This window comes from Microtus oregoni, unplaced genomic scaffold (assembly GCF_018167655.1).
Source record: "Microtus oregoni isolate MIOR12 unplaced genomic scaffold, Mior012 000088F_ref0000325, whole genome shotgun sequence".
Taxonomy (NCBI): domain Eukaryota; kingdom Metazoa; phylum Chordata; class Mammalia; order Rodentia; family Cricetidae; genus Microtus; species Microtus oregoni.
In genome coordinates, this window is record NW_024544555.1 from 2,507,192 (window position 1) to 2,534,926 (window position 27,735).

At 46.6% G+C, this 27,735-nt stretch overlaps 1 protein-coding gene across 1 annotated transcript; it reads left to right on the forward strand.

The window, feature by feature from the left end:
- Window positions 1-24,314: 24,314 nt before the first annotated feature.
- On the forward strand, window positions 24,315-25,642 carry LOC121442268 (POU domain, class 4, transcription factor 3). Its single transcript, XM_041643751.1, has 2 exons — window positions 24,315-24,434; window positions 24,746-25,642. The coding sequence occupies exons 1-2, from the start codon at window positions 24,315-24,317 to the stop codon at window positions 25,640-25,642; spliced, it is 1,017 nt and encodes a 338-aa protein (XP_041499685.1).
- Window positions 25,643-27,735: the final 2,093 nt, after the last annotated feature.

Here is a 27,735-nt window from a genome sequence, read left to right on the forward strand (position 1 = left end):
TATTTTTATATACAGTGTTTTCAAAATCCCATGCACAACAAGATATGATGATGTCACAAAGTGTCACACTGGTAAACTATTGGCTTAGTTTTCAAGTTTTATGGACACCCTGATGCTTAAAAAAATAACAGAAATTAAATAACAATACGAAATTATTGATGAATATTTTAACATGGTAAGTTTTGTGATTATTTGACGAGCCGTTATCTTTGGCGAGAGGAGCATTCTGACATAATTATGGAGGTTATCTAATGGATATTTGCTTTGAAATAATACAGGAGGCACAAAGAGATGGTGAACAGTGAAGACAACTCAATGTTCTTGCAGAAGATCCAGGCTGGCTTCCTAGCCTTATAAGGGTGCTAACAACTGTCCTAACTCTAGTTCCTAACCCTAACCTAACCCTAACCTTCTTGTGGTCTCATCAGACACATTCAGGCAAAACACCCATGCACATAAAATAACAAACAAACAAGCAAGCAAGCAAGCAAGCAAGCAAGCAAAATAACACAAGAGACACGTTTTGGATCTTAGTGGCCAGAACTGCTACTGTGTTCTGCATATGATTGGAATGCCTAGTACTGGGTCTATGAGGTTCATTGTACTCTGTAGACTTCTGGATGTAATTGAAATGCTTTTTAATTCAAAAGCACAAAGTAGGATTTGGCAATGTCCAGCTTCCCCCTCCCTCCTTTCTTTTTCCAGTCCAGGAACACTACATACTCAGGAAGGGATGAGGACTCCGTAATTTGGGAGCCATCCCCACTTTCCAGTACTCTATAGAACCTCCCAAGCAAGGCAGAAGAGGCAAGGTGGGTTCTGTAACACAGACTCTGACACACAGTGAGTGGCTCAGGTCCTCAGGGCTCAGGGCTTTGCCACCCTTGAGTATCTGGAGGATGATTCCTGGACTGGGGCAGTTTGGTGTGTCTAGAAGCCATATCCAATCTTTCTTATTTTTGTGTTTAATGTCACTTGGCTGATACCTGCCTTAGGTCTTTTTTTTTTTTTGCCTTCACAGGTACATATACATACATACCCCCCATACACCCAGAATTAAAGCAAAAATAAGCCTAAAGAAAAAGAAATATGTTTACAGCGGACTGTGTGAGGCCACTAAAAGAGTAAGGAAGAGCCTATGTACTGAGATGGCAAGAGGCCCAGGATGTCATCACTGCAGGGGTGGCAGCTATCAACTAAAACTTTGCGGGCACCCATCCACGTTCCCCCTAAGCAAAAAGCAGGGGGATTTGCTACTAAGCATTGTACCACAAATGCAGACTAGTCCGTCTCTGGAACTCCGCTTGAGCCAAACTGGACACCGGACACCTGTGCTCTGCCCAACTGTGCTGCTCACCTGTAAGTCCCCATAATCCCTTTGGAGGCCAGGTGGACAGTCCAAGAGAGGCAGTTACAAAACAGGGTACAGATGAACACTTCTGCTCAGGAAGTAGAAGCAGGGCTATCAGAAGTTCAAGGTCACCCGTAGCTACACGAAGAATTCAAAGCCAGTCTGAACCACAAGAGGCCCGGTCCCTCCCGCAAAAGTCAAGTTACAAACATGATATTTTGAAACCATGTAATGGGACTGTCAATTCAACCTTTTCCCCCCTCCGTGTTCTATGGCAGATCAGATCCTTTTGGTGGTCTAGACAAGCCCAAGCGTTCGCTCTATTTATAGACTTCGGCTGGTTCTTAAGAAGCATATGATGGGAACTTCTTTAAATTAATGTTATTTACCTGCTAGGATATAAACTCTGAAAGGATGTGGTCTGCGTTACGGACGAGGGCTCTGTAGAATGTGATCACAGAAAATGGAAATTTTACGAGTTCTGGGAAGAGAAGTAGGTGACGAGAGTGAAATGGGAGAAAGTTCTTATTTTTTGCTGCTTCATTGGAACTTCGTGATTCAAAAATATATGTATTTTTTTTTAATCGTGAATAGCAGAACAAGTAACTTGCTTAACATAACGGTCCTTCATGTTGGAACCAAGGAATTAGTCGCGGAATTCCAAGTCACAGAGGCACTGGAAGCTGTCACATCCTTTCAAGAAGGGGTGTGAGCCATTCTCTCTTGGGTCGATGGCTCACCTCACTTGAGGACTTTGAGGAGCATGGTACAGAGTTCTTGAGACCTCACTGGATCTGGTTCCTGTGTAGTCCTGACTAGCACTGCCACCGTGGCCTCTTCAGACTTGGTTCACTGGGCAGTGCTGGCACCCTCCTTTAATCCCAGCACTTGGAGGCAGAGACAGGTGGATCTCTGTGAGTTTGAGGTCTACAGAGCAAGTTCCAGGACAGCCAAGGCTACACAGAGAAACCCTGTCTTGAAAACAACAACAACAACAAAAAGACTTAGTTCAATTTATCTCTAAAATAGTTCCTATTGGACTGCTGGAGGAAATAAAGGGACACTATCAGCAATATCTGCGGTACTTTCATCATTGTTATCGTCATTAGCATTCAGATGAGTATAGCCATAAGAGAGACGGAATGATGGGAGGGACAAAAGAGGTTCTGTGCCAAAGAAGAGACAAGACTCACCCACTTCAAGATTGCATTTGGCCAAAAGGTACCCATCTTATCTTTTCTTGCTTGTTTTCTTTTATGTTTTTGCTTTTAGACATGGTTTTTCTACTTCAGTTCTGATTTGCCTGGTATGTGGCACAGGCTGGTCCTGAATTTTGTAACTTCACAATGTAGCCCAGGCTGGTCCTGAACTCTCAGCAATCCTCATGTCTCAGCCTCCTGAATGCTGTGATTACAGGCATGTTCCATCATGCCCAGCTTTGTTCTGTTATTTTGAACTGGAGTCTCGCGTGAATTCTGTTCCTCACTTCTGAGGAAGGCTTATGATAGCCTTCTATTTTGAATGTCCCCGACACTTTTAAAGAGTCCGCATTAGGCCATCAAGAAGACTGGGTAGGCGCTTATTACCAATACTGATGATTTGAGCCCAACATCTGGGCCCACATTTGACAAGGTAAGAACCAGTTCCCACATGTTGTCTTTTAACATTTCTGCTTACTTTCTCTACCACAAACAAAATAAATAAAAATAAGTAGAAGAGTTTTAAAGCCTATCGTATGTAAATGCTCTCATTAAGATGGACAAAATAAGGGGGGAAGGTCTAAATAAAGGAAGATAAACTGAGCTCACCATTCTTAGATTAGCTAGTCCAATGCTAATCTCCAATATAATGATAATTTTTTTTGTTTTTTTTTTTCAAAACAAGGTTTCGCTGTAGCTTTGGAGCCTGTCCTAGAACTTGCTTTGTAGACCAGACGGCCTCAAACTCACAGAGATATGCTTGCCTCTGCCTCCTGAGTGCTGGGATTAAAGGTGTGCGCCATACTGCCTGGCTGATAAAATTCTCTTTTAAGCAGTTTGATTCACAGTTTGCCAATACTGTCTTCTAAACTTTTATCTCACTGAACACTGGCAAAGTTGGGAGGAAAGCAGTGTAGAGCATGCATTATTGTTTTTCTGTTGTGAGGGGAGCCACAACAACACACACACACACACACACACACACACAGCCAGGGGGTGGCAGTATATGCCTTCCTTTAATCCCAGCACTTGGGAGGCAGAAGCAGATGGAGCTCAGTGAGTTCAAGGCCAACCTGGTCTACAGAGTTCCAGGATAGCCAAAGCAGTTACACAGAAAAACCCTGTCTCAGAAGCAAAACAAAACAAACAAAAAACAACACACACACTTTTTTTTTTTAAAGCGTATTTATTTAAAAGGATAGGGTGTATTCATACCATACCCATGCGGAGGTCAGAAGACAGATCTCGGGGATCGGTTTTCCCCTTCTACCACGTGGGCTCCTGATCACAAAACAGATCATCCGGCTTGGTGGCAGACACCTTTGCCTGCAGCGCCGTCTCGCCAGCCCCCATAGTTACCCTTAACAGAAGCAAAGTCAGTGCGTCTGTGGATATGTTGTTGTTAGCCTGCCATCTTTTCACCACCCCAGGGAAAGCAAATACATAAAGCCACTCACTGCTTCTTTAACTATAATACACATCACTAATCAATTACAGTTTTTGGTGCTACTTAAATGCATGCTCAGGAACAGTCCCTTTCACAACGCCCCAGATGGTCTTTACCAACTGGACACAAGTTACACAGGAATTACAGTAACTTACTGACCATTTGGGGACAAGACTGTCTAGCCTTCCATATGATCTTGTCAGCTAGTTAACTTGGCACATCAAAACTAGAGGGAGAATCTTTTCCTTTGAAAAATTATGCCCAGCCGGGCAGTGGTGGCGCACGCGTTTAATCCCAGCACTTGGGAGTCAGAGGCAGGCGGATCTCTGCGAGTTTGAGGCCAGACTGGTCTACAAGAGCTAGTTCCAGGACAGGCTCCAAAGCCAGAGAGAAATCCTGTTTCGAAAAACAAACAAACAAACAAAAAACAAAAAAAAAAGAAAGAAGAAAAAAAGAAATATTATGCCCAAATACTATTTTCATTTGGCTACATGGTCAACATTAATTGTGTGCTTCTCCAGGGAAAATCCTGGTCATTTTCATATTCCACATCCTAGAATGGAACCCGACACAGACAGCTTCTGAGCCACGCTCTGACTGATGGATAGGCGGGTAGGAAGGTGGACAGATGGATGGAGTTAGCAATTGGGTAGGCCCATAGCAAAGGCCTCCACTTCAGCTGATGGCTTGACGCCTTTCTGTCTCTGAGGATGGGGCTGTCAATCTAGAAAGCACTGTCTGCCTCCCAAATACCATTTATCTCCATTTATCAGAGAATATTATTAGACATTGTGATGCTGAGGTAGCAAATTAGTTAGGGCTTTTAGTACTGGGACTATGATAAGGATTTAGGGAAATGAGTTCTGCTGTGGAGGGGGCTGCATGAGCTTTCTTGCTCTGAGCTGACGACAGTTGCTCGCCCTCTGTTGTGAGATCAATACCTGGCTGCCAGTCCAGTTATTCCGCGTTGGCTATTTTAACAATCTCCACAGAGACCTACTGGACTCAAGAGAAAAACTTCTAAAGCAATGGAACCCATTGCTTTTCCTCTGTCACAGGGCGTACCTTTAGTTTTGCTTCTGAGCTTGGGTATATAGGAAACTCCAGAGTTCTCCTGGAGGGTATTATCAAGTCACTTTTGAGGGGCAAATATCATCCACCTCCCTGAACTTCACTGACACCCAGCTGTTGATGTTGTTGGTGAGAATTTGAGGTTCCAGCTACTTCTGCCTTGCTCAGATTGCTTTGAGTTGTCTCTTTCCTAGAATAAAAAACCTACAGGACCAGGGGATGCTTTTAATGCACAATCTTTATGCACTTAGGGTTTGTTATGCCTGTGATAGGTTTGTATAGTCCCATTTCCTTACTCTTGAGGAGAGGTATCAGCATCCCCTTTATGGTAATAATGACTAATAAAAATAGTCACTACAGATTTCATGTTCTTTGAGATAGGGTCTCTACATAGCCCTGACTGGCCTAGAACTCACTATGTAAACCAGGCTGTCCTCAGTCTTACAGAGATCCACTTGCCTCTGCCTCCTGAGTGCTGAGAATAAAGGCATGTGCCACTGTGCCTGGCACTACAGAGTTTTAAAAAGTAAAATACAGCCGGGCGGTGGTGGCACATGCCTTTAATCCCAGCACTTGGGAGGCAGAGGCAGGCGGATCTCTGTGAGTTCAAGGCCAGCCTGGTCTACAAGAGCTAGTTCCAGGACAGGTTCCAAAGCCACAGAGAAACCCTGTCTCAGAAACAAACAAAACAAAAAAAGTAAAATACATTCAGTATAGAAAATACCAAGACTAATTTCATTTATCTATTTCCAGTTTAGAAATAAAAACAGGGCCAGGCATACTGGTGCATGACTTTAATCCCAGCATTCAGGAGGCAGAGACAGGCAGATGTCTGTAAGTTTATGGCCAGCCTGGTCTACAGTGTGAGTTCCAAGACAGCCATGGCTACACAGAGAAACCCTATCTTGGAAAAACAAAAACCAAAATAAATAAAACAGGATCTTTTCTGGCAATATTTTTTTTTCTCCTACCTCTCCAACCAAGGGAGCTCTAGTACTTCCCAAGGTTCCCATCGTTCCTCTGCTTGTCCTTTTGTTTACACATACAATAGCATTTTGCAGGCTTTAAAACGTTACATAAATATCAGCAAGCCTAATATGTTTTTCTTAGAAGGGACACTAAAGTCATCAGCATATATGTGAGATTTTTTTCCTCTGTTGGTATTTGTGGTTTAAGGTAATATTCTACACTAGGGGATGAGATTTTCTAAGCTTAAGTTTGTGAGTGTAAGGTAAGATCTGGTCCATAAGGCCAGATCTGGTTAGGCCTCCCTGCTAGGGCCTCTCTCCACATCTTGCTCTTCTGTGGTGCTTAATCACAATGCCTTTGGTTACTTCTGTTTCATGGTTAACTACTACGTAACTGTGTATTTATTTCAGGTCTGCCCTCTAGGATAAAAAGCAAATAGACTCCCTGAAGGTAGAGATTTTTGTCTTGCTAGCGCTATGCATATCTTACACTTAGTCCATTCTTGGCCAAAGACAGGCTAGTAAATGGAGTATGCTTTCTTGACTACAGTACAGAATTCAGATCACTTAGGAATAAATACCAGGTATTTGTGATGTGATTCCTGATTCTGTCCTTTGCGCTGCCCCTTGCTCCTTGGTTCTGCCACCATTGCACTTGCTCTTGCATGGATGCACTCTGTCCCCTCAGTGTGAAACATCCCAGCCATGCTTGCCTCTCAAGGTCTCTCTCCTCCTCCTCTGCCTCCTCCTCCTTCTTCTGCATGTACTGAGACAACAACATGATTTTTTTCCTCTTTGGGTTTCCTTCTTTTAGTTTAACATTTATTCATTTATTTGGTTTATATGCATTGGTGTTTTGGCTGCATGTATATCTCTGTGAGGGTGTCAGATCCCCTGGAACTGGAGTTACAGACAGTTGTGATCTGCCATATGGGTGCTGGAAATTGAACCCAGGTCCTGGAAGAACAGCCAGTGTTCTTAACCGCTGAGCCATCTCTCCAGTCCCTCCCCTCCTTCTTTTTGTTTGTTTTTGTTTTTTCGAGACAGGGTTTCTCTATGTAACAGTGCTGGCTGTGCTGGTATTCGCTTTGTAGACGACACTGGCCTAGAACTCACAGAGATGTGCCTGAGTCTGCCTCCCAAATACTGGGATTAAAGGAGTGCACCACCACCGCCTGGCTCTCTCTTATCCCTTAACGATCATCTGACATGGCATCTCCTCTAAAAAGACACCTCCATTTGTAACCCTGTCACTCCGGATAAGGAGCTTGTCCCCTGTGCTCCCTGAGCATCACCAAGTATCTCTGGTATTTCACTCAGTAACTTCTTGAAGGAGATTTAGTGCACTGTTCCTACAAGCCATGCCTTGCTCTTCATCCCAGGTTTACAGAGATGAGCAAGATGAGGTTATGTCATTTGCAAACATGACAAGAGGACGGGGCCGATGGGGCCGTAACTAGTCAGTATTCCTTATGAAGGGAATTATGGAAGGCCTATCTAAGGATCCATTTGTAAGGAGAACTAAAAGAATACGGATAAGCCGGTCCTGGGATGGGATGGTGGCCATATTTTCCACAATGCACATCCCATGCCCTCTTCCTCACCCTGGGAACTGTATGTAGTTGATCTGATTCTTGATGCCTGACAGAGTGCATAGCATCTAGTGTGTGCCCACTAAATGATCATCAACATGTTTCATGAGTAAATGAATGAATGAGCCACATTGTATCATCTCAGAACAGGCCTGAGCAATCAAACTTGCAACAGCCTTACCTCACACGCAACAGTCACATCACCCCAAATCAGGTTGGGGTGCCAATAGATAGGGAAAGAGGGGTTCCACTGACCATCAAGACTTTGATATTGAGTTGTGGAGGGAAGGGCGTTTACCCCATATTGGCGTGGCCTCATGCTGGAATTCATACGATTCCATTACAACTGTCCCCCTGCAGATGCTCAGCTCCTGGTTTGGAGCTATTTAGCCCTTCAGTCACGGACACTTACACACTGTTAGCATGTGGCACGCATGACCATGGTCTCACTGAAACTGTGTAACACTCTGTTACTTTCTCCATTTCACACATAGGAACTGGGAGACACCTGGAGGCCGGATAGCCAGGAGGGGTGAAGCTAGGGCTTAAACCTGGGTCTGTTTCCCAGGGAAGCCTGTGCTTCTCCAGACCCAGGGCCAGGGCCAGCGGAGCCCCTGGGACTGCCCAGGCTGTACATTTGTGTAGAAGGGTCCTGCCCTGATTTCACTACCTGGAGATTCTCACTGCATTTTGACATGTTAATGTGCTGTGTTAAATGCTGTGTACACCAATGCCCCAAACACAAACTTTCTTTTTCAAGACTTCATGTAAAAATCAAAATATACACACAGCTCGCCTCCCCCTTTGTCTCGCCCCCCCCCCCCCCCCCCCCCGCTGCTTCTGACGATAAAAGGAACACAGGCAGCAGAGTTCCCGGAGATTACAGACATATCTGTAATCCAAGCACTTGGAAGGCTGAGGTAAGTGATCATCCTGGTGACAGAGTGAGTTCTAGGCCAGCCTGGGCTACAGAGTGAGATCTTGTCTCAAAGCAATATAACACAAACACAGGAAAGCATCGAAGATGGTAGCTGAGAGGGCGATGCATAGTTTTCTAGACAGCAGAGCAAGTTTTTCGAGGAGAAATTAGGCTGGCCCACGAGGCACTGTATTCTCTGTATGAACCCCAGGGTCCTGTACACATTTCTTCTAGAGACATTTGTAGACTTAGTTTCAGATAGAAGCCCCCCAAAATAAAATCCACGAATCTGTATTTCCCAAGGAAATCTTGACATTTGTATTTGGCTTTTGTTCAATGACATGCTGCATAAGCATCTTTGACACTTATTTAAAATATTAATGTCTTGTTAAATAATGTTATACCTCTTGACAGACACCTACCTTGTTAAGACAGGGTGATTTGGTTGGGACTAGGGGTGTAGGTCAATGGCAGAACCCTTTCCTAGCCTATGAAAGGCTCTGGACTTCATCCCCAATACTAGTGTGTTAGCTTCTATTTTGCTCATTCCTTCTGTACACCACAATCCATCCCACCCTACCCACTTCCTTTCCTCTGCCAAGGCTGAAAGGGTGCTGTTCACCACCTGATCTCCATGCTGGTGATCCCCAGGCCCTCTGCCGCCATGAAAGGACTCACATTGTGGAGGCCTGCAGTACTGAGCTGGTCAGGTAACTTCTGTTACTTAGCAACTTCCTCCAGCTTTGTTAAGTTGGGCTGTTCAATCTCCTTAATGAATATGAGCATCAAGACAGGTAATTGATGCCTGGACGTTTAGCTCATGAATAATTGACTGTCTGGGTAATCCTAGCTACATTTCCTCGATCAGATTGTACAATGGAACAGCCATGTCATAGCCAGTGTCGAGTTTTTACATTATTTTCCTGCTTTATCTTAATCAGTTTTATGATGTCAGAAATCTGCTTTCTTGACCCAGAGGCTCCGGTGCACAATGGGAGCGGCGATGTTCCCGAGCCCAGGCACGTTTCCTCTTTCCTCCACAAGAGCTCAGCATTTCCCCTCTGGTCTGGGCTTAGAAAACTGCAGCCCCTCTGTGTTATCTTTCCCCACATACATTGGGAAGGCAGCTTGGTCCTACAGGGGAGGAGAGGAGTGGGAATCGGGTTTCCCCGGGGAAGTACCAATCACTCACTCTGCAGTTCCAGCCAATCTAGTTTACCTCACTCATTTAGCCCTTTGTTTTTAAGTCAGTTTTAATCTATTTTTATTACTTTATATACGTACATAATATATCTGACAGGTGGTGGGGGGGGGGCTACAGCACCCATGCAGAGGTCAGAGCACAACTTTGTGGACCCCGTTCTCTCTTTCCACACGTTGACTCAGACTCTACCTTGCTGTTTCTGCTGCAGCGCGTGCCCCAGGCTACCTAGCCTTAGAGTTTTTTTTTTTTTTTTTTGTCCCTGCCCATTTGTCTCATTGTAAGAGTTTGTGATTAGATACGTGTCACCATAGCTATCTGTTTTTATATTTATTTATTGGGTTTGTTTCGAGACAGGGTTTCTCTGTGTAGTCCTGGCTGTTGTGGAACTTGCTCTGTAGAACAGGCTGGCCTCAAACTCAGAGATCCACCTGCCTGTTTCCCAAGTGCTGGGATAAAAGTGCGAGGCACCAAGTCTGGTCATAGCTGTTTTTTTGTTTGTTTGTTTGTCTTTGTTTTAACAAAACAATGAAAACAGCATAGGTTCCAGGAATTGAACTCAGGGCACGAGACTGTGCATTAGGTTCCTCCACCTGATGAATCATCCCCCTGACTCTATTCTCTTATCTGTTCCTTCACTTCACACATTGAGCACCTCTTATGGATCAGGCTAAAGATTCCAGAACAAATCGTGTTGCCCTCATCTGTCTGCCTTTATGAAGTCTCTATGCTATTTAAAGCATCTAAGTAAACCAGGGAAGGAGTTAAGTAGCTTAAAACAAAGTAAGTTATTTTTCCTTTGGGTAGTGAAAAATATTCACGGGGCTGTGGGGCACACAGGACTGACGAGGAGATGTAAACAGAGACTGCTCATTGCTCCTGGCCACCCAGATCCAAATAATCACACAGAAAATAGATTAATTACAACATTGTTTGGCCTGTTAGCTCAGGCTTCTTATTAACTAACTCTTACATCTTAAATTAACCCATTTCTATTAATCTGCGTATCGCTACGAGGCTGTGGCCTACAGGTAAGGTTCCAGCGTGTCCTTCTTCAGCAGCTACGAGGCGCCCCTTTAATTGTACATATTCTCTCTCTATATTCTCCCAACCTGGCTATATTCTGCCCTGCCAATAGGCCGAAGCAGCTTCTTTATTAACCGATGTTAATAAACCATATTCGTAGCATACAGAGGGGAATCCCACATCAAAGAGATGCGTTCACCCTGGCTTCAGGCTGGTCTTGACCTTGTGATCATCCTGTCAGTGCCTTCCAAGTCCTGAGATGGTTCCTCCAAGCCTGCCTTAAGGAGTATATAGTAAGGAGTATCATGAACCCTGAGTAATACACCGGGAACCATGGAATGAATTGATTTTAAGGCACATAAATTGGATGTCTGTTTTTGATATCTTTTATGAACACAAGAATCTGGCAGCTATGGGGAGTTATGGATGGTGAACTATGGATGGGACCAAACTTTTCAAAATACATGCTTCATATGCAGTACCAACCATGCTCCTCTGAATGCATGAGATGGATGTTGTCACAATTCCGGGAAAGGGCTGAGGCGTTAGTCCACTGGGGAGAGCTCTTGTGTAGAATACTGGAACCTCTGGTTCGGTTTCCAGCACTGCATAAAATGGCGTTTTGGTAAATTAATCCAAATTTCAAGATCACCCTCAGAAAGTTTGAAGTTAGCCTTGTCTACACGTAGCCCAGGTTAATCCATTTACTCAGTACCTGTCTCCCAAGTTTTTGTGTTAGTAGTAGAAGCATGCAGAACCCACTAAAGTTAGAGTTCCCCGGGCTCAGCAAATTTACATTTTATTAGGAAGATAGAACATAGCCCAATATGCAGGTAAAGGATAGTTACAGGGCATCTGGAATGTTAATAATGAGGAGAACATCAACCCAGGAAAGGGGCTTCAGAAGAGATCTGCGGGAAGGGTAGATACAGTTTACACAGGGTGGTTCCAGGGAGCCATCGGTGAGGAAGTGACATTTAGGTGAATTGGAAGAAAACGTGAAAGTGAGCATTGTGGCTAGCTGGGGGGCAGACATTTTAGACAGAGGGAACAGCAAGAGAGCCTTTTTTCCTCTGTCACCTGCTTGCTTCTGTGTTACACGCCCCTCTGAGAGACTACTAAAATACTTATTTCAATAACATTTAGAATAAAACATACACTGCTTGCCATGACTTGCAAGTCATACTAAATCTCTCTGTCTCTCTACATGGCTGTTTTGAAACTCCCTGTTCCATCAGCTGTGGCTGTAGTAGCCTTCTTCCTGGGCCTTGGAGAGACAAACCCATGCTTCTCTGGGGCCCGGCACTTGCTAGTCTCTCTGCTTAGAGATTATCCTATGCTAGAACTCCTTCTTCCCATAAAAGTCTGGCTGGCACTGAAACTCTTTGGCTGCTCTCCACCCCCTCCCCCCGCCCCCCGATATTATCAAAGCGTCTCTGATTAGGCCCACTTTACCACTCACAAGTGATGCAGTCATTTCCTTCTGCAATGAAACTGGCCCGTTATGTGTAATGTGCTCTTTGGAGAAAATGAGGTTATAAACGTGAAATGTAACCAAGTGCCCCCTATCATACTGGGCAACGTACAGCCCGTCAGAATGCAGCATCCCTTTCCAGGTCCTTCTGTTTGCCACCAGATCTGCATTTGAATTTTGAATCGTTCTGTTGGAATGGCTGACAATCGTGATGTCTATTTCAAAACAGTAAAGGATTTCAAATGTAATAAGTATGCCAATTGCCATGGTATATATGTACATATGCATACATGTATGTATATATAGTATAAATGTGTTAAAAAACCCTGCTCCCCGTAATACGTGCATCTAGTGTGGGTCAGTTAAAAACAGTTTTAAAAGGCTCTTGGGTATGCACTCCGAAGTTTCCATGCTGCTCAGAAAGTGAGATCCAAGAGCAGGAGAAATGAATGAGGTGCCATTCTCACAGAAGGGAAAATCGCAGAAACACTGGCATTTCTCCACAGGAAAGGCCTGCCTGTGCTTGGTGCCCCAGGAAGAGAGAGGATTGGATTGGCTGGAGGAAAATTTCCAGGCCTTGTATCATCCTGCCGGCCAGGTTGCTCAGTTGGCCCAGCTGGAGGAACGCAATGGGAGAAGTGGGGGAGGTGTTTCTTCTTTATCTCCTCCTCCAGCCCAGCTTGGGAACACATCTTCCTCCCATTACCGAGGCTTAACCACGAATGAATCACCGTTGGTGTTTCTAGTTTGGTTCATCTTTTCCTTTTCGAACTCTGGATTCCATCAATTATTGAGACCTGAGTTCTACTCTCTCGGTCAGCTACACCTAGGTCCCCCGGTCGGTCTGTGTGGCTTTCTGAAGGGAAACCACCTGCCCCCCCCCCCCCCCACCTGTTCATCCTGGCCTTCTCTCGGAGCTCCTAAGGTGTGGCGACCGAGAACCGCGCCAAAACCATCAATATTTCACAGCCGTAATTAAAGTAAGCCGAGAGACTTGAGTGTGGGTCTCTTGTAACTGGCTCACTTTTCCAAAACAAGCGCCAGGCACCTTGGGGGAGGGGATGGGGACATAAGACCGGAAATGGGCCTCTGGTGAATGTTGGGGTAGCGGGCAGGGGTCTAGGATTTCATTTTACCGGGCCTCAGGGAATTGGAAGGCCGCTGGAGTCCTCTGGTGCGAGTCCACGACCCTCTTCTGGAGATTCCTTCAGGGGATTGGAAATTAGGCAGCGGGAGCTGCAGACCGGTGGCTTCCACTCCTCTAACCCTAACCACAAATAAACCTAAGGGCTTAACAAAGGCTTCCCTTTGTTGGGGTTGGTGATCTGCAGTGCAAGGTGAACTGCCATGAACATCTCCAGCTTCTGTTGCCCCTTCTTGCGCACAGTCTCCGGGTGCCAGCGCACTAGGCAGCCTGGTGGGCGGGAGAGGCGGGAGCCCCGCGTTTATACATCTATTAATTACCTCCAGCATGGAAGAACTGCCTATAAATACAGTGGCACTTTAGATAAAACTTTCATGCAGCTATTTAGATCCTTTAAAATATAAATGATTTCCTCTAAATTTTTTATCATAAATCAGGGCATGGAGCTAGGCGACGAGACGCCGCCGACTTCCCCCCTGATGAGAGCAAAGCCTTCTCTTGATATCTTCTTCTCTCCCTTATCTACCTCTCCTTTTCTTGCTTTTACGCTTTTCCTTTTAATTTACGAAAAGGGCTTAATAGGTCTTTTTTATTGAGTTCAGGACTTAGGAGGAAGAAAAAAAAAACCATCTGCCATAATTGGGGGCGGGGGTGGTGGAGGTTGCTGACCTGTAGGGTCATCCTAACCTGAGTTCAAATTCCATCTCTACCACTTGTCTGTGTGATGTTAACACATTTAGCTTCTCTGGTCCCCAGTTCTTGCCACCACAAAAAAAGAAGTACTATCTGTCCTTGCTTCATAGGGAAGTTTAACTGGCACTGCAAAGCCTGGCTGGCACCAAGGGAGAGCGCTGCCCAGGTGGACAGGTCACTGCATCTCTCTAAGACTATGCATAAAGAACAAGGGAAGTGCTGCCTGTTGCCAGGGAGCGCCCTGAAAACTGAATGGATAGCTGAAGGGCTCTAGGCTTTGTAACTGTAGGTTGTGGGGGGTCCCCCACCCAACATGTGCTGGGCACAGTGGTTCTCTCAGTATGCATTTATGACTACAGCAAACAATGAGCTCTCAGGCAGAGAACCCTGAAAACCCACCAGATCTCAATTCCCATTTATGTGATAGACTTGGTCTCTACCATCTTTCTGAGCTCACATTTTGAACCTTGACCTACGGGAAGAGCCTATGTGACCTGTCTCCCCAGATCCCTAGCAATGATTAGAAAACAGGCCCTGACCTCATAAGTTACTGGTCCATGTAGCCAGCCAGTTACTTGTACACACTGGAGCCCACACTTTCTGGGCCCAGTCTCCTACTCCTGACTACTTGTGCATGTCCAAGCTGCCTGGATACAATAAATGGCTTAAGTCTTTGGCCATAAAAAAAGAAAATTGAATAGATCCCAAGGGGAAGCAGCTTAGGAAATTGAACTCTTTGTCCAAGACAGAGTTTCCCTGTATAACAGCCCTAATTGTTCTACAGCTAGTTCTTGTAGAACAGGCTGGACTTGAACTCACAGAGATCTGCCTGCCTCTGCCTCCCAAACGCTGGGATTAAAGGCATGCTCCACCACCGCCCAGTGGAAATTAAACTCTTACGGGGGCTATGAACTGGAGGAGAAGAAGGTGAACCTAGACCCTGTGGGCCACAGGTGGCCATGCTGCTCACAGCTGTTCTCGAAGTCCGGAGAGGACAGAATTTAAAAGAAAGAAAGAAAGAAAGAAAGAAAGAAAGAAAATGAAGGAAGACAAAACTTAACCACTGGATGCAGGTAGAAACTGGGAAGTCTTTCAGGTTCTAGCATATATCAGATCCTAACTATTGACTCAGATTATCTGAGAAGCAGTAGCTAGATTAAGCCAGGGCATGTGGGGACTATTTTCTGTCCTCCAGCCCTCCTCAGCGGAGCGCTGCACAGATACAGGGAAGGTTGCCTGGAAGCAGACCTCAGATCCCAACACAATCTTGCTTGATACCCACCCTCCACAGGTTTCCCAATTCCTCTAAGGATCCCTCCCCTTCCAGGACCTAGCTATTAGTCGGCCTTCACTGCTCTCCAGTTCACCCAGGTCCTCCCGCTTGTCAAGCTTGCTGTCCCCTCCGGCCCTTTATGAAGTGTTTGCCTCTCATTGTTTCTATCCCACAGGCCTTACTTAGCTCATAGACCACTCCTTCCTTCTCTGCCCATGTATTCTCTATACCACGACTTCAGTTTATTTCTCTGCAGCAGCCATGTATCCCGCAGGAAGCTACAGGAGCTTCCATTCTACAGGGCTTGGAGGTGAATGCAGGTGAAAGGCTGTCTGACTTGTCTGCATAGAGACAACAGTAGTAGGTTCTCAACAGTGGGTTTTCTGTTAATTTAACTAAGAGCTTTTAGAGCCCTCTTGGCTCCGTCCACTTAACACTCCTTTCTCCCTTTGTTTTCTCGAGATATCTAGGTGGCCCAAGCTAGCCTCGAACTCTTGATTCTCTTACTTCAGGCTTCCCAAGACCTCGCGCTGGATGGGGGCAGGAGAAATATTTCCAGGCATCTGAGATCATGGACCTTCCCACCTCTCAGTGATGCTGGGGTGGAAACGAGGGCCTCCCACCAGTCAGGTAAACGCTATCAGTGAGCTCCAATTGGCTTTCCAAACGGAGAAACTGAGGCTGGTACAAGGCAAGGGCCTGCCGCGGCACGGGGGCAGGGGTCTCGCGGCGCGTGCCTCTCAGTTGAGTGAGATACTTGGCCTCTGGTTCCCCGGTCCCTCTGGGCATCTCGGATCCTCGGGGGCCGGGTAGACAAAGAGAGGCAGCGGCCGACAGGCGAGTCCCGCAGCAGCTGCGCAGGCGGCGAGTACACGTGAGAAGTTTGTGAAAGAAGCCGAGAGAAAGGGAGAGGAAGGCTCGCGGCAGGCGGCAGCGGACACCTGGCACGGGGCAGCCTCGCCAGCTGCCTGCCTGCGATGGCATCTTGAGTTCGGGCTGATCCTATTGAAGCCATCTTGCCTGACATCCTCCCTGCCCCCTCTCTAGTGTGCCGCGGTGAGGTTGCACGAATGTGAATGAAGGTGGCTGGGATTAGCTGTGGCTCCAAACAATTGTCCCTGTGCCAGAAGGGGGAGCCGGTTTAGTTCAGAGTCTAGCAAACCAAACACTCTGTAGGGGATCTCTGTCTTCATCTCCACATTGGGCCAGAATCTTGGAGAGGATTTATTCTTAAGTCCATCCATTCAACACTAATTACATAAACTTGCAGGCTGTTTGGCCTGGAGCCACAGGGACAAATAAGACTCACCCACTTAAAAAGTCCTTGAGTCTTTCCTGGAGAAGAGGTCCAAGGTCATATTCTTCTCAAGAAATCACAGAGCAGGGCTGGAGCCATGGCTCTGTGGTTAAGAGCACTTCCAGAGGACCTAGTTAGACTGCTAGTCTTCTGTAGTTCCAGTTCCAGAGGTTCTGATGCCTTCTGGCCAGTGCTGACATCAGATATAAATGTGATATATATATATATATATATATATATATCACATTTTAAAAAAATGTGCATAAGTGTTTGCCTGCACACATGTTTGTGTTCACCAAGAGTGCACCGGGTGCCTGCAGAGGCCAGAAGAGGATGCTGGAATTAGACAGTTTTGAGTCACCATGTAGGTGATGGGAATTGAACCTGGGTCCTCAGGAAGAGAAGCAGAAGAGATGGTTCAGCTGCACTGCTTGCTCTTCCAAAGGTCCCAAGTTCGATTCCCAGCAACCACATGGTAGCTCACACCCATCTGTAATGAGATCTGGTGCCCTCTTGAGGAAGAGACCTGGTCAGTCGTCCTCATCAACTTAGACCAGGGAACCCAATATGGACAAGTTCAACAGAACCGCCATATACGAACTGCCCATCTATGCCCATGATTCAGCATTGCCAGGGCATAAATTTCAGTTTCGTTCATTTTTCCTCTGGAAGAGCAGCAAGTGTTCTTAATCACTGAACCACTGCTCCAGCTTCTCACATGCATTTTTAAAGGAATCATTCGTTGTGCAGGCTGTGAGGGAGGTTGAGACAGGAAGGTCTCAAGACCAAGGCCAGGCTTCATTATACAGAGAGAACTTGTTTCAAAATAAGAGTGAGGGGGCTGGAAAGATGGTAAGGGCACTGTTGTTCCTACAGAGGACCTGGGTTCGGTTCCCAGCATCCATGTGGAGGCTCACAACCATCTGTAACCCCAATTCCAAGGGCTCTAAGCCCCTTTTCTGTCCTCTGAGAGCACCAGAGACTTGTGTGGTAGACATACATACATATAAGATGAACATTTATACACATAAGATAATCTGAAAAAAATAATGAACGAGTGGAGGGGGGGTGTAACTCAATGGTAGACCTCTTGCCTTGAAGGCACTAGGCCCTAGGTTCAGCTCATCATATGGTGCTGAGGGTATGAAGTAGGTCACATTGCATCAGACCAGAAGCAGGGAATAGGGGTCCTGATGCTGCCCTGCCCTTCTTCTCTCCTCTATCTCTTCCCTTGAGTATATCAGCCCTCGGATGGTGACACTTGCATTCAGGATGGGCCGTCTCTCCTCCATCATCCTTACAGACACACCAAAGGTGTGCTTCCTACGTGACTCTAATCAGGATTAGCCACCACAACTACTCTTTGTCTACTTAACACTCAAATACATCACTCAGCATTAAACCTCAGCATTCCAGCCTGTCCCCAAAACATTCCCGTCTACCAGATCTCATAATGCAAAACGTTCTGTCCAACTTCAAGGGTTCCCACAGTCTTAAAATTTCAACATTATTCGAAAGTCCAAGTTCAAAACAATCTCTGGATCTCAAAGTAAATCTGTAACTGCAAGATCTGGTAAAAATCAGGAAACAATTTACATCCAGTATACTACATCCAGGGATTGCCACATTCCAAAAGAGAGAAAGGCATAGAACACAGGGATGGGGCCAAATCAAGACTGAAATTCAGCAGGACTAGCATTAAACCCTGCCACTCCATTCCTAACATCAAGGGCACATCATATTCTAAAGTGAAGTCAGGCTAGCTTGGGCTTTGCTGTTGATAGCCCATATGACCTCTTTTAGGGGCTGGCTCTAGATTTTGCCTGTATCTTCCTGTCACCTTTACTGTTGGCCTCATGTGCCTGAAAGACTTGCTAGGCAGGAAGTCAGGAATCAGAAACAACGGCCAGTTCCTTTATTACACTGTTCCTTTGCATATGAGCATTGGGGTTCTGCCTGCATTTTATGTTTGTATGAGGGTGTAAAGTCACTTGGAGCTGGATTAAAGACAATTATGAGCCACCATGTGGGTGCTGGGAATTGAACCCAGGTCCTCTGGAAGAGCAGCCAGTGCCCTTATCTGCTGGGCCATCTCTCCACACTAATTTAATTATCAAAAGTGTGCCCCTATTCCTGAGGTCCCTCATTTTTCCTCCAAATATGTATTCTTTTTTTTTCTCAAATACTTACTTGTTTTTGTCTTATTCAGGCAGAGTCTCCCCATAGCCCAGATTGACCTTGAACTTTCCACATAACTGAAGATGACCTTGAGCTCCTGACCCTCCTGCTTCTACCACCCCAGTGGTATGTTATAGGTATGCATCTCAATCAGCTCAAATGCACTTAATTTTCAACAAATCTCTTGCCTTCTCTGTCTACCTATAAATTATTTTATTGAGAATACTAATTTTGAGAGTATCAAAATTAATACTCTTACCTTCCTAGTTAGTCTCTTCTACAGTCTGTTACCCCCCTTAGGGATCACTGCAAGGAAACCAACATCTCCATACAGTACCAAGTTTCCTACAACCTTCCCCAAAACTGGATGAAATCTTCCACGACTCACGTCTGCCTGTATGCTGCAATATCCCACCATGATGAAAACGGACTAAACCTCTGAAACTGTAAGCCGCCCCAATGAAATGTTTTCCTTTATAAGAGTTACTGTGGTCGGGCTGGAGAGATGGCTCAGAGGTTAAGAGAACTGACTGCTGTTCCAGAGGTCCTCAGTTCGATTCCCAGCAACCACATCTCATCTAGAATGAGATCTGGTGCCCAGAACACTATATACATAATAAATAAATTAATAAAAAAAAAGAGTTACCGTGGTCATGGTGTCTCTTAACAGTGATAGAAACGCTAACTAGGACACACTTGAACCATGGTTTCAGTGGCTTCTTAAGTGTCTGGGCAGCCAAACTCAGGGCTCCCTGGTAAACGTCTCTTACTGCAAAGTCTTTCAAATGAGTTACAATTTTATACCAAGGCCTGCGACAGATAGCTCCTAGACCATTTTTTATTGCCCCAGGGGAAAGTGCTCGGCTATTTTCTTTTTTAAATTTTGATTTTTTTTTTTTTTGTTTTACATGTATGTGTGTTTTGCCTGAACTTGTGTGCTCTCTGTATGGATGCCTTGTGCCTAAGGAGATCAGAAAAGAACTTCAGATCCCCCGGGAACTGGAGTATAGGTGATTTGTTGCCACGTGGGTTCCACATGGGTACCACAGCATGTCTGTGGAGGTCGGGGTCAACTTGTGGAAGTCACTTCTCTCCTAGGTATTCAATCTCAGGCTTGGTGGCAGGCCCCTCCACCGGCTGAGCCATCTCACTGGCCTTGGCTTTTAACACAGGTGCTAAACACTTTAATAGCAGCTGTGCTCTTTCCCACAGCTTTCAACTCGGTCATTTTTCTGCCATACTATATGGTTTTCACACCCTTCTGCTGTCTCCAGTCTCACTACCAACCTGACTAAAAACAGTAACAGTATATGATTGGTTTTTTTTTTTTTTTTAGGCAGGATCCAGTTATGTAGCTTCAACAGGTCTAGACTTGCTTTGTAAACCAGACTGGCCTCAAACTCACAGAGATCCGCCTGTCTCTCCTCCTGAGTACTGGGATCAAAGCATGCACCTCCACTGCCTGGTCTAAAAATTATTATATTTTACTATTTTATGTGTATGGGTGTTTTGTATGGAAATACATTTGTGTGCCACACTTGTGCAGCGGCCCTGGAGGTCAGAAAAGAGCATCAGATCCCCTAGGAGTGGAGTTAACTGATAGTTACCATGTGGGTGCTCGAAATTGAACTCAGGACCTCTGGAAGAGCAGCCAGAGCGCTTAACCTCCGAGTCATTGCTACAGTTCCAGTTCTTACATTCCTTATAACCTGTCTGTTTCCCCTTGCCTTCCCAAGGCTGCTATCTAAAGGCCTTCTTGAAAAGGCTGCTTCTATAATGTGATAAGAAAACATTTGATAAGAGAGGCTCCCACCAAAAAGGTCCTTTAGAAAGCTAAGTAAGTACATGTATGAACACAATAAGTACATGTATGACCACAATTAATCAGTTTTTAAAATTTCAGTCTTTTTTTTTTTTTCTGGTAGCTGAATATCTTTGCATGTAGTTTCACTCTGTCTGCATCAAGAGGTTGATGTTTAAGCAAGGCCATGATCAGTTTCTCTGAGCATCATCTCCAGTGATAATATACCCAGGCTATAGCAGTTTCATGGTTGTTTGTTTTGTTTTGTTTGAGATAGGATCTTATGAAGATCAAACTGGCCTGTGTTATCAAAGTGAGTCTTGAACTCGCGATTCTCCTCCACCCACGTCCTAAGTACTGAGGTTACAGGTGTGCACAACTGCATCCGCCTTACAGGTTTCCCGTGGTTTAATGGCCTTTCGAATGCTATAGAATGAAGAAAATGCATTTCTGCCAGCTAAAGAAAGACATTGTTCCTTTGCAATTTACATTTCTTGCCTTTTAGACCAACTGATGGTTGAGTTCTAACTGTGTGGACTATAGTACTATGTAAAATATTAATTAAAATGTGACACAAAGATAAATATTCAAAATGACATAATGTGTGCATACACACACGCACACACACACACGCACACACACACACAGAGAGAGAGAGAGAGAGAGAGAGAGAGAGAGAGAGACAGACAGAGAGAGAGAGACAGAGAGAGAAGCTGACTTTTACTGCTAGATGTTAGCTTACTGCTGGCTGGGTATCATTGCTAGTAGACTGTATGGGAGGAAAGGACCAGAGGGTGTTTACTAGGGCCATGAGGGGAGTGGTGGTATTGTTCTGGTCAGTATTTTTCAAGTCTATGAGGGAGAGAGCAGTGAAAGATGGGCATGGGGTGACTTTCCCTAAGTATTAATCTTCACAGACAACTAGGGTATTGTGGAGCGAGAAGAGGGCCTTGGGGCTCCATGGTGCCATGCAAAATATGCATCCAGTACCCCCGTGTTTATTTCCCCTTCCCTTTGGACTTCATATTAGCAAGAAACAAGAATGACAAGTCTTAAACATTAGTGAGAGATAAAATAATATGTGTTTGTCTCCTGGAGACTTGAGGGATCCTGGCCAGAAACTTAAGGCTTGCTCAAAATGTGTTACAAATAAACCTGTGTGCTAGCCTTTTGTTAAAACTGGAAGTACTTAGCAGTCAAATGTCTGTTTTCTTGTTTTGGCTGAACTGAGGCCTAGCTATGTTCATATCAACCCAATGTCAGAAGTCAGTCCTATGAGGTCCCACTGTTTTGATGTGTATTCTACATTTCAAAGTCCCAGTTGCTGTTGGATTTAGTGTTCACTCCTGTAGTCCTAGTTCTTGGGAGGCAGAGGCAGGTGATCTCTGTGAGACTGAAACCAGCCTGGTCCACTTAGGGAGTTCCAGGACAGCCAGAGCTAAATAGCGAGATGAGGAGGGGGGGGGGGGGGCAGGCTGCTCGCCTTGAGGTATGTGCCTGGTCTGTATTACCTCTGCGAGTTTGTAAAACTGGTGATTTAAAGGAGGCTTGATAGAGTATCTATCATTCACAGCTGCACCAACCCCTGATGTTGTGACACAAAGCCAGAACTGAAGAGGGAAAGGAAGCAGCTCTCCTTTGTGGAGAGACCACCACATTCCTGAAGACCCTACGGGGTCACTCTTCAGGTTAAGGGACATTTGTTCCATCATTTCAACATGCCAGGCACTTTCAGCTATTTATCAAAGCCAAGCAATCCTCACCACAATGAGGGACGCTATTGCCTCCCGTGCACAGATGGGCACAGCAGTGCAGAGGCTTCAAGAGGCAGAGGAGCACTTTGAACCTGATGGCAGCATGTACTGTAGGTGTGAGGAAGAATCCTGAGGACTCAATACTTCTTTCTAAAACTGATTTAAATCAGCATCAGCATCACCACGACCACCACCATCCTCATCATCACCATCATCAGTACCATCATCACCCAGAACCCAAGAAAACTATGTGCACACCATTGTGGTTGGCCTCCTTCACAGGGATTGATTTGGTCTTTTTCAAGCACCACAAGGCGGGACGCAGAAGGTGCCTTGGGATGAGTAGAGAAGGGGCTGACGGCTGGTCCCTAGGAAAGAGGGGAGCCAGGTCTAAGGCAGGGCATCCTCTTAGGCCAAATTCCTCCCCAGGGCCTAGACTTTGCACACTCCACCCCCACCGTGTTAAGATTCTGGGAACTCTAGCACGCTCTTGGACTTGAAGACGGGCTGCCTGCGGGATGCAGTTGGACAGGAGTAGTTTTCTCTTCTAACCCGAAGGCGGCTCTCCAGCAGCCACGGTCCCAGGATTCCCCATTCATTATTCATGGTGTTTATTAGCTCCCGGGAAAGGAGAGGAAAGAAAGGGAGCGAAGAGGGAGACAGTTGGGGGACACAGGGGATGGGACCGAACCAAATTTAGGACCCTCAAGTCGAGGAACTTCCGGAAGGAAGAAGAGGAGTCTAAGAGATCAAGAGCACAAAGTCAGAAGTGCTGTCTGCGCCACACCAGTGAGTGAGGATCTGCTTGAAGCTGGAGGTCTTGGGCTAACTTTGTTGGCTCTTGCTTTCTTCGCTCGCTTGTCTAATGGGATAGCAGTAGTTACATCCATAGTGCTGGAGAGACTTGGGTCGCATAAACTAACTCTGAATTGCCTTTCCCAAATTGGTAGGCAAAAATGATAGCTGTTGTTACAGGTATAGGGGTTGGTAAGTGGTGGTCCTTCAAAAGTGTGCTGAGGGATTGCCCAGGCTAGGTGGGCTGTCCTCAATTGCTGGCATTTTGAAGACATTACCAAGCTTCCTTGGGCTAGAGGGCTGGGGAAAATGTGGATGGGCCAAGCGGAAAAGGCAAGAATTGGGAAGAAGTCACAGGCTTTGTGTCAGTTACTGTTTTTGCCTCCACCCAAGCCCACAGTAGAGGGGAGTGTTACCAGAGGCTCATTCTGGTAGCCTCTGGTTCTTACCCAGGCTAGTCTCTGAGCTTGGAGGAACCCCTCCACTATACGCAAGGGTACAGAACTTTGGTGGAGGCTTGGGCTTGGGGCTCAGTGCATCTTGGAAATGGCCAGTTTGGCGACAGTCGGACTGACTGTGGTGTGTGTGTGTGTGTGTGTGTGTGTGTGTGTGTGTGTGTGTGTGTGTTGGGAGGTCTGGATGAGGTAGGATCCCTGCCCCTCGCTCAGCCTGAGTCTGTCCTGTCCAAGCAGTGCGAGCTGGGACAGGACAGAGGTTTACGACTTTGTGCAAAAAAGTCCAGGAGGAAGAAGAAAGAATCCGTAAAGTCTAGCAGGCTGGAGCCAGGCGGGGCGGGGCGGAAAGGAAGAGGCCCTGCCAGGCCGGGGTATAAATGCGGTGGAGGGGGCGACCGCACTAGGCTCCGAGTGGCGCGCCCAGACCTGCGGTTCCGCCTTGCCTCCCGGGCCGCCCCTGCGAGTCCCGGGCGCGTGTGCACGCCTGCGCGTGCTCAAGCCCTTCCTGGCAGGCTGCTTGTAAGATGAGTGAAGAAGCAGGTGGGGGAGAGGGGAGGCAGCAAGCGAGAGAACGAGGGGAGCGCGGGAGCTGAGCGGCGCTCACTTGGAGCTTGGAGAGCCAGCAAGACTAGCCTGATTCCATGTCCCCCGCTGCCTCCCTGTCAGACTCTCGAAGATGATGGCCATGAACGCCAAGCAGCCTTTCGGAATGCACCCCGTGCTGCAAGAACCCAAATTCTCCAGCCTGCACTCCGGCTCTGAGGCCATGCGCCGAGTTTGTCTCCCAGCCCCGCAGGTACGTAGCGGAGCATAATTACCGCTCTAAGGCACATTTTTTGACAGGCACTAGCTTCATGTTTTTTTCATGTCGCCCAGAACAATCGCCGCTGTCTGAACCCCTCGCCTTGTCTCCCCCGCGCTCTCTCGCGGCGCTCTCTCTCATTCATGTCTCTGATCCACACGTCTGTTCCAACAGAGAGGCTGCCTCCGTATTAATTTTTATGACCTGGGCTTTGAGGAGAGGCATCTCGGTTGCTTGAAAATGTGTTTTAATCCTGAGTTGACAGTATTCCCTACTGACCGTGCTGTGTGCCTTCTCGCTTGCAGCTGCAGGGTAATATATTTGGAAGCTTTGATGAGAGCCTGCTGGCACGCGCGGAAGCTCTGGCGGCTGTGGATATCGTCTCCCACGGCAAGAACCATCCGTTCAAGCCCGACGCCACCTACCATACCATGAGCAGCGTGCCCTGCACGTCCACCTCGCCCACGGTGCCCATCTCCCACCCGGCTGCACTCACCTCGCACCCTCATCACGCGGTGCATCAGGGCCTCGAGGGCGACTTATTGGAGCACATCTCTCCCACGCTGAGCGTGAGCGGCCTGGGGGCCCCGGAGCACTCGGTGATGCCTGCGCAGATTCACCCACACCATCTAGGTGCCATGGGCCACTTGCACCAGGCCATGGGCATGAGTCACCCGCATGCCGTAGCGCCTCACAGTGCCATGCCTGCGTGTCTCAGCGATGTGGAGTCAGACCCTCGAGAGCTGGAAGCCTTCGCTGAGCGCTTCAAGCAGAGGCGCATCAAGTTGGGGGTAACCCAGGCGGACGTGGGAGCAGCTTTAGCCAATCTCAAGATCCCTGGCGTGGGTTCGCTCAGTCAGAGCACCATCTGCAGGTTCGAATCTCTTACCCTGTCGCACAACAACATGATTGCGCTCAAGCCTGTCCTCCAGGCCTGGCTGGAGGAGGCGGAGGCCGCCTACCGAGAGAAGAACAGCAAGCCAGAGCTCTTCAATGGCAGTGAGAGAAAGCGCAAACGCACGTCCATTGCTGCCCCAGAGAAGCGCTCACTCGAAGCCTATTTTGCCATCCAGCCACGTCCTTCATCCGAGAAGATCGCAGCCATCGCTGAGAAACTGGACCTTAAAAAGAATGTGGTGAGGGTCTGGTTCTGTAACCAGAGACAGAAACAGAAACGAATGAAGTATTCAGCTGTCCACTGACTGTGGCGGGTGAGGCATGAGAGGAGCCAGGAGAGCCTAGTGGCATCGCCCCCTTCTGATGGGAGGGACCTTTATGGGACACTCCAGGGTGTTTCCTGGCAGGTCAGGCTCTCCCCCCTCCCCCAGTCACAAACTTTGCCCCTTTGTCCTGCTTAATTGCCTCCTGGCCACCTCTTCCTCCCTTTCCTCTCTATTCCCACCAAAATGAAGTTCTGGCGCTAGGAAAAAAATTAAAGGGAAGGCCTGGCAGGACTTTGTGCTGTCCGCGGTGCTGAAACTTGCGCGTGCGACAGCACCGGACCTCAGGCCTTTATCCCTAGGCTGAGGGGCTAGTGAATTGATCCCACTGTCAGACTCTAAGGGGAAAGACACTTCATTGCTAAGCTCCATTAGGCAAGGGCGAAGGTAAGGAAAAGAGCGAAGATAATAATATAAAATATGGATATTTAAGCGGGACACAAACATGGAGATTAATTTATTAGAGTATATAAAACACAAGTATGTTTCCAAAGGATAGCCTTATAAAAACTTCCTTCAGCGCCTAAATTCTACCCATAGTATCCGTCGGTTTACCGTATGTACATTCTCATTAATTAGCATGGATTAATGTGGGGGAAGATGGGAGTTCTGGTCTGTTGGTGATCGGGAGGATTCCAGGCAAGGTGGGCCCAACCCAGTAACTGAAAATACTTGGGATGTCTTGACTGTTGGTGAGCAGAGGTCAGTACTAAGCTCGGCTATCTTCCTTGACCTCCTGGAATTTGAGGAATAATGGCCCTTTGGAGAGATGGGGTTGGTTGGTGGTTCCAGACCAGACCAACTGGAGACTCCCTGAGTATGCTTGCAACTCTCATCAGACTGTGACCCAGCGTTGCAGAGTGACTGTAACTTCTGGAATCATATGCAAATCCTTCCAACAAACCTAACTGTTGCACTTTTATTACTGTGGCTGTTGGCAGCATTGGTTCTTATCACTTACTTAACCCCACTTTTCCTGCCCATCCTATGTATCTCTCTGTGGACATTCACTTATAGTTTTAAGTCACGAAAGAGCAGGACCACAGACAGAGCTGGATCCTTTCGCTGCAGCCACAGCTTTCTCGTGTTTTATTTTTCTCGTTGTTTCCTATAGTTTGGGTGTTGCTGTGTGACCTTCGGTTTCATTTCTGGAATAGATACAAATAAAAGATTGGGTTTCTTCTCTTTATCCCTTATATTAACTTCTAAAATAAATGCTTTATTTTTCAACCTGAATTGCAATAGTTTTCCTTCTCTGGTGCTAAAGATAACTAGACTTGGAAAGGATGTAGAATGAAAACCTATAAGGATTGAACAATCTCTCTTCTCTACTGTCTTCCCAAACAACTTCACACTCTTCAAACACAGTCGACCTGGATTCCGCTTCTCTCTGAACCTCAGATGCCCTTCAAAGGCAATTTCCTCCGTACTTGTTGATGCCAAACTGCCAGGCTAGTCTCAGAACTTGGAAACTTGGAAGCCTGGGTAATTGGGAGTTCAGATTCCAATCCTGTCACTCAGAGGCTAAACCACCTTGGGGCTAGTTTCCTATGTCTTCTGGTTAAAATGTTGGTCTACAGAACGAATACCTATTACCCATCTCATCTTGTTTTGTTTGTTTGGTTTTTTGTTTTCTGAGACAGGTTTCTCTGTAACTTTGGAGCCTGTCCCGAAACTCGCTCTGTAGACCAGGCTGGCCTCGAACTCACAGAGATCCGCCTGCCTCTGCCTCCCAAGTGCTGGGATTAAAAGGATGTGCCTCTACCGCCGGCCATCTAATACAGTTACGGTCGAGACTGGGTAAGACTATATTGAAGGCACCTGGTAGATGCTGCTTGGCACTTTATAAGAAACAAAATACTTTTTTAAAAAAGCATTCAAACACCTGCAGAGATGAGGGGATATAGGCAAAGAAAGCGGAAAACAATTGTTTGGGCAGAATATTGGAGCCTTTCCCAAATTTCTTCAATTTATTGGGAATTGCCACCTGAAGATTATCACAGGATAGTGTGCCTCGGCTGTTCTGCAGAGGGACTGAGATGCCTGCTGCAAAATACCTATCAGTGCTTTGCAAC

Excerpts from the sequence above, each read along its gene's own strand:
- LOC121442268 (XM_041643751.1), top strand. The coding sequence starts at position 24,315 with ATGATGGCCATGAACGCCAAGCAGCCTTTCGGAATGCACCCCGTGCTG. Across the intron at positions 24,435-24,745 it reads TTTGTCTCCCAGCCCCGCAG|CTGCAGGGTAATATATTTGG; the intron begins GTACGTAGCGGA and ends TCTCGCTTGCAG.